At 40.4% G+C, this 7,467-nt stretch overlaps 1 protein-coding gene across 1 annotated transcript in view; it reads right to left on the bottom strand.

Moving 5' to 3' along the window:
* Positions 1-2,862: 2,862 nt before the first annotated feature.
* The window catches only part of Qpct (glutaminyl-peptide cyclotransferase), a 34,011-nt gene continuing 29,406 nt past the window's right edge, over positions 2,863-7,467 (bottom strand). The window contains exons 6-7 of the mRNA XM_055621918.1: positions 6,725-6,841; positions 2,863-3,481 (exon numbers count right to left, since the gene is read on the bottom strand). Of these exons, the coding sequence (XP_055477893.1) occupies positions 3,336-3,481; positions 6,725-6,841 (263 nt within the window). The 3' untranslated portion in view covers positions 2,863-3,335. The remainder of the gene's footprint in view (positions 3,482-6,724; positions 6,842-7,467) is intronic.

Below are 7,467 nucleotides of genomic sequence, written 5' to 3'. Positions count from 1 at the left end.
GTTTGTAACATTGCGGGGTTTTTTTTGGGGGGGGTGGATTGTTATTGTTGTTGTTTTGTTTTTGTTTGTTTTGCTTTAAGCTACTTTGCTTTCTGTTCTTGGTGAGTGTGTTATCTTGATATTGATTCTCAAGTACTCTAAGCTCTCTACTTGCAGTTTTGGATATGTTGGGAGATTGGGCCACATTCCATGCGTTGCCTTTGAAATATGAGCACAACACTATGACTTCACATTTCGTGAGCACGCCAACCAAGCTGAGGCTGAGAGATCCAGCCACGACACAAGGCAGGCCTTTCATCCAGCCTGCTTCAAAACTGCCATAAATTATTGCTGTTGGATGTATTGCCAGGACTCTGGAGCCAATTTTTATGGGTAGGAGCATTTGAGGAGTATCCGCTACCACTCTACTGCCCAATAGGCTATCCAATATCTCTCTGTGACAGCCCGTTTATACTATGGCTTCTGCCCCATGCAGGGGAACAGTTGTTTTAATTCTTGAAGGCTGGAAAAGATAAACTGTGGGTGTCAGAGAACTAATACTGAAGGAGGAGATAAGTCAAACCACTTCAAAACTGCTTTCAGAGTTTCAGGCTACATAGACAGTAGCCCTGAAACTGAGAAAAACCTCAATTTTCCTACATTCATCTTTGAAGCCTACAGTAACTGGAAGAATGGCTATAAGGAATACTCGTGCCTTCATAAATAGAAAATTTAAGTAATGTCCCACATTAGCTTGGCTTTAAGTTCCTGAATAGTCCTCCTCATCTTCTCTTTATTCCTCTGATAGCCACGTCTTCATTCTTCACTTTTAGATCTTCCAGAGACACTGAGATGTTACTTTCATCAAAGCAGAGTATGACCAAGCTGCATGAGGGGCTGTTACAGGACAGAAGAACCATTGAGTCCTATCATCTCCAGTTGGGTTGGTTTGATGAGCAAACGTTCAGCTTTTCACATGATTTTTGCTGGGACATCAGAGTCAATGTGTTCCTTTGATGAGCGAAGGCAGCTTCGCAAAATACTCTGTGTAAGGAACTGGATCCCGGATTACGAACATGGTCTGCTTTGTTCTTCTGGCAACTGGTTCCTGTCTGAAACATTCCTCCATTGTAAGCCTCTGTCTTTTCTCTTCCAGCCACAGCCCTCAAGCTACAATAACAGGCTCGTGACTTTTTTTTTCAGATACCAAAGTTATGAATACTCTTTCATGAATATTTTCCTTTGAAGTCACTCTTCAAGAAGCAGAAAAAAATAGCCACACACATTGCAGGGTCGACACTCATAGGCAAGCCATACAGATTGATCTCTTAAAGGCTATAAAATGCTCCAAAATGCACATTTAAAAATCCCAAATGCAGATTAGGGTATGGAGCCGCGCCTCGACAGCAGCAGTTCTCAAGAAGGAATGCTCTGACTGGCATGAATTACACAAAACGTACTCCAAAGCTTACTATCCAAATCCATGCCCCCCAAAGCCTCTCTTTATGACATCACGGCTGCTTCCCTCGGATTCATGCAGGCTCTTGGTGAAGCAGAACAGGGCACTGCTGCAAAGCAAGGAGGCCTTTGCTGCATTAAGCTGCTTATGTTTTTGCTTTCCCCCGTATCCCATTTCAACATATCCTCCAGCCTTCTCTGAAAATAATTCTGCGAATGCCAACTGCACAGATTACAGGAGAACTCCTATTAATTTCACTCTGCCTCAAAAGGAGCTTATCATTTCGGGTTATAATTCCGTATGCAGCACTGTCAACGAAAATTCAGGTTCTGGGCTAAACTTACTCTCCTGTGGCCTAATATCCCTTATACTATGCATCATCAAGGCAGCTACTTATTTTCTGGTGTGAAAACAAGAATGTATCTTCCACAAACTCCCTTTAACTGTTCTTCTGTCATATAAAAAAAATTAATCTGGAAAACTCAGCTCTCTTTAATCCTGCTTTGTGGCTTAGATTCCTAGCCCTGGAAGCACTTGCGTTGATTTCTGTTTTACTCAAGCTGGTGCAAAAATAGCCTTTGGTATGGCATGAAAATAAATCTGCGTAGAGATGACTTGCTTCTGATGGATAACCCTGTGAAGGGAATCTTAACAACAGAGGATTCTAGAAAGGTGACCCAGACTGAGAGAATGTCCTGTGAAGTGTTCAGCATGCAACTGTCACTTTGTTTAACAGTAACAGTACTGGAACATTAACATTAACGTTCTGGACCACAGAATATGTGTGAACCTTAAGACCAGATTCTAAATTTGGGTTCAGATTTGGTTACATGATTTTAAAGAACACATTTAACTATTTGATGCGCCATAAAATAACGGTAACGACATCACCTGCCTCTTGAGGTGGTGTGAGGATTGCATTGGCAAAAATATACGAAGTACTACTGGGATCATCTGTCACTCATAATTATGTGTTGTCACTCAGTAACAATTTGCTCTTGATGAGGAGGCAGCTCTGCTGACGGAGTACTCGCTCAGCATGCCCAAAGCCCTGCTGTTCTGTCCCCCAGCACCTCATAAGCTGGCTGCAACGGCACATGTCTGTGACCTCAGCCTATCATCTCAGATGAAAATAGGATAACCAGAAGCCCAAAGTCATCTCGCCTACATAATGAATTCAAGACCAGCCTGGCGTAAATGAGACTATGTCTAAAAAACAAAAAAGCTAAGTGGGGTTGGATGATGGCTCAGTGGTTCAGAATGCTTGTTCTTGCAGAGGACCCAGGTTTTAGTTTCCAGCACCGACACGGTGACTCACAAACATCTCTGACAGTTTCAGAGGATATGATGTCTTCTTCTGACCTCACAGAGCATCAGGTGACACTTTCTCATTTATGAACATGGAAAACAAACTCATAACCCTTAATTCAGACTTTAATTTTCAAGAAATAAACTCCACAAAGCTTTCCTGAAGAAAGTTAAGAGCTGTCAAAGTACATGTCTGTGTTGTATTACATATTATGTAACACACTATATGAGATAACATATAAAACCACCACTACATATTGCACAACAGCATCATATTTAAGTACTGTTTAAAGTCTATGATATTGATAAGTGCATCTGATGTTATTTAAATATTTCATCCAAAAGAGTTTCAAAAACTATTTGTTTTTCATTTCTTGGCATGTTTCTTTCTTGTCGCTAGATGAAAAAAGAAGTCATGAAGGCATCATAGAATTCTATGCTTCACTGATTACATATTCAAAAATACCTACAGAATAAATCTATAGGACAGACATTTACATGCAACATTTATCTGGAATCCGATCATTTAAACAGTGTCTTGACTGTTGAAGTTGATACAGAGGCAATTACCACAAACAAAATTCAAATATTACAAGTGAAGATACTCCAACACAAAGACTTGAATGATTTTGTTTAGATTGTCAATGGTTGACGCGTTCAAATTTTCTTCATTGTCATCCATGGTGTGCCAGACTTCAGGGAAAGGAGAAGCTATCAGATGAAGAACTGGAACACCTAATACAAAAGAGGCAACTTGTAAGTTGGTTAAGAATTTCCAGAGGGTCAACTAGAAAGTGACTTTTTCGAGCAGAGGAAGCTCTATATCTTATAAGAAACTTGAAAATTCATTGTCCCACATGCGCATCTTCATGTCTTACTTCATATTTGAAGTATGAGTATTTCAAGGCTTTGGCAAACAAACTTTTATTAAGAAAGGGTATGACAGGCACCTACTACCTATAAGCTCTTGCTCTAGGGGTGGAAAGGAAAGACCTCGCCTATGTAGAGTTGATATTCTAGCGGAGAAACAAGCATGCACATATGAAACATAATCATGGGCAGTACTAAAGCTTTTCAAAAATAACAAAATGAGGTATGGGGACAAGAATAGAAAGCAGGCAGGAGCATTGTGAGGATCCAGGGAAGGCCCCCTGCAGAAGGTAACATTTAAATAAGAGGCACAAACCCAAGAAAGACAGGTCAGGCAAAGACCTAGGAATGAGCACTGTGGGCAACAATATCCCCAAGGACAAAGGTCATGAGGCTTGCCCCGAACAGGGAACAGCAAGATGGCCAATGTGGGAGAGCACAGAAAGAAGTGAGAAGAGAACTGGGAATTGATTTTGAAATAGAATCAGAAAATAGAAGTCATTTCAGGCCATGGTAAAGACTTTCCATTTTACTCTAGAAGACAGCAAACCACTAGAACTTTAAACAGTGTTAACATTTGATTTACATTTTTAAAAGATAAGTTTATTTCTGTGCAAAGAGAGAGAGAGAGAGAGAGAGAGAGAGAGGCAATAGTAAAATTTGGAGGCCAGTGGGGAGGCTACCTAAGAGTCACCAAGTTAATTTACACTTCCTCATCTAGACACAGGGTTTCTTTCTTAAAAGCCAGGCCACATCAAAGTTGCATGAAGGATACAGCCTAACTTTATGCAAAGCAAGGCAGAATGCTGGCAGGTTCTAAGATGGCCTAACTATATTATGGGTATGGAGAAACAAAAAGACCATCAAGAATTCAGAATGTCTTTCATGAGGAAAGAGAAGCCATGAATGAATGGCATAATGGCTGGATTAATTGATTTATTATATTTAACGAGTCGTGCCCATTCCTAAATTGTTGAAAATCGGGAGAAATGGAAATTAGTGTGTAAGTCCAGTGCTGTATATAAGGTTCAACGTAGATGTCACCTTGAAGACTTACACACTTGTGTGTACGATATCGAGGTGGACAGAGAAAGGACAGCATTAAAGGCAGCTCCCTATACTCTGCCTTGAGCAGCTGGATCAATGTTGATCGTTTACTAAAAAGGGCAAGACTAGGAAGGGATGCCATGCCACTTACTCTTCCATGTCAATGAACAATAATGGGCTCTATCATTTCATTGGATAATTCAAAGAGAGAGGGCCGGCAAAGGAATGACCATTTTGTTTCATTTCATTTGTTTGTATTTATTATCTTTAATTTTTGTACAATATATTTTGAACATTTTCATTCCTATTCCCTAGCATCTCCAAAATCTTCCCCAGTTCCTACCCTCCCAATTTCACGTTCTCTCTCTCTCTCAAAATAATCAAAACAAACAAAAAAAAAGCAAAAAAATACCAAAACAAAACAAGCAAACAAAAATCGGGCGTATGCACATACACACACACACACACACACACACACACACACACAAAATGGAGTCCATTTTGTGTTGCCCAATGGGGTCTGTCCTGGAGTGTGGTAATATACCCAGTGTCACTGCATTGGAAAACAATTATTTTATTTCTCCCTCAAGTGGGTATAAATTGCATATAGCTTTCTGGTTAGGAACAGGACTTTTTAGTTAGGGGCGTATCCAATTACCTGGTTAGGGGATTTTTTTTTTTTTAATGCATTACAGGCAGCATCTGAAAAGTACCTAGCACCAATATAGACTAGGTAAGGATGTGTCTAGATGTTGTTCTTCTCACTTAATTTGGTTTAATTATCTAACATCTATCTTGTAAATATATATTCAAAAAACACGTTACCCAAAACTTATTTATAGCAAAATATGTGTATTTCCTTTTACAGATAGGCTCTCATTCAAATCAATTTAGAGTCTTTTTTTAGATTCTTTAGCTGGGGATGGGGCTTCCAGACAGGATTTCTCTGTGTAGTCTTGGCTATCCTGGACTCACTTTGTAGACCAGGCTGTCCTCAGACTCACAAAGATCTGCCTGCCTCTGCCTCCCTGAGTGTTGGGATTACAAGAGTGTGCCACTGTGGCTGGCCTTTTTCAGAACTTTTAAATTGCTTTTATATAGGTCAAAACATTAATATATAAATTTAATTCAGCCATTCTTGGAAGGGAGTCAACAAAGGAAGCATGGGCTTAGCAATTTGAAGTGGGACCAATGTTATTCGGGTTTAACTTGTTTCTCGAATCCATGCAGCAGTTGGAGACCTGGAAACTTGCACTATTAAAGAAAGCTATGTCGTGGCACTGGGGAGCTGAGTAAAACTTAGAGACTAGGGGTGTTCTTCTTACACTAAGCAGGGGTAACTGCAGACCCCCAACTGGTTAAGATGAGGAGAATAAATGACTGTCGACTGTTAAGCCATAAATTAGACATCTGTATCATCTGAGGCTCAGTGAACATCAAAGAGAGATGAAAAAGATGGCAGGAACAGGGGGAGGATGGGTAGCATAGCATGAAATGCATGCAGGACGTGGCCACTGCGCTGTTAAACTCACAACAGCCGTGACCTTCCGAGACCTTCGTAAGATCATCATGTCATAGAGGGTGAAAGATCTCACAAGGCACCCCCCTCTCTGAGGATCTGTACATAGTTAGAATCGTTGTTGGGGGAAGAAGAGACATGTGGGTCAGCGGTGGACCTGTTGGTAAGGTGTTCTTAGCCTTCTACTCCTGTGAATAACCACCTGTCTGTCTTCCTGGAAGCAAACCTCAAGAAGCCCACTGGGTCATTAGATAAAGGACATGAAAGGGGAAGAGAGATTCTTTGGGAAAGATGAAGGGAATAATAAGAGAGGGAGGGATCAAGAAATGGCAAAGGGATACGTGTGTCCACACCACATTATATACATCTATAAAAATGTCATGAGAAACACTGTACAATTAACATATAATAATAAAAATAAAAGATAAAAAGAATGTATAAATGATACTGTTTTAAAATTTCAAAATGTGCATAAAATATAATAAATACAGTAGGCATAGTAGAAAAAACACACATTCACAATAATACACACACATAGTTACCTTTTCTTAAGAATGGAATGTGGTCATCTTGGATAATATTTCCATAACCAAAATTCTGAAAATACTTCCTCTCCAAAGAATGATCCTTGAGCAAACCCAATTCATAGAGTTCCTGTTCTGCAGATGGCAATCAGACAGTAGATGAACATCTACTTATCTATTTATCTGATCAACACTTAGAGTACATTCTTATTTAGGAAGCCTGAAACCTTATCACATGTGGAATTCTTCTCTAGGTATGTATCAGTGAACATAGCCACAGATAGGACAAAAGTGCCTGGGCTGCACCTTTGGAGTGGTGGAAAATAGAGACCAACAGTCACTCATGACTCTGGCTTTGCTAGTAAAACCCACTTTAAGAGTAGGTGCTCAATAGGACAATGGAGAGATTGAGAAGGAGAAAACAGGAGTCAAAACTCAGGTGCCAATGTCCATAGATGCAGATGGTGCATGGGGAATTCCTGCAGAGGAATGAGGAGCTTAAAAGTAAAACATTCAAGCAGAGGAGGATGAAGTATATCAAATGGCCACTCTGTGGGGGAAGGGTACCTACTATGACCGAAATCAGAGATTCTCCAGGTGTGGTTCCTGACCAGCGGCTTCAGCCTCACCTGGGAATGACTTAGAGAGGCAAGTTAGCTAATACTCTCTCGGGCTTAGTTAACCAGAAATTCTAGGGCACAGCCCAGTCATCCTTGCCTTAGTATGAACCCAGGGGGTTCTTTCTGGTCTATACGAAAGTT

The sequence above is a fragment of the Psammomys obesus genome, unplaced genomic scaffold (assembly GCF_907164565.1).
Source record: "Psammomys obesus unplaced genomic scaffold, mPsaObe1.curated_primary_1811, whole genome shotgun sequence".
Classification (NCBI taxonomy): domain Eukaryota; kingdom Metazoa; phylum Chordata; class Mammalia; order Rodentia; family Muridae; genus Psammomys; species Psammomys obesus.
Note: the sequence above shows the minus strand (reverse complement) of the source record. Positions and strands in the feature narration are given on the sequence as shown.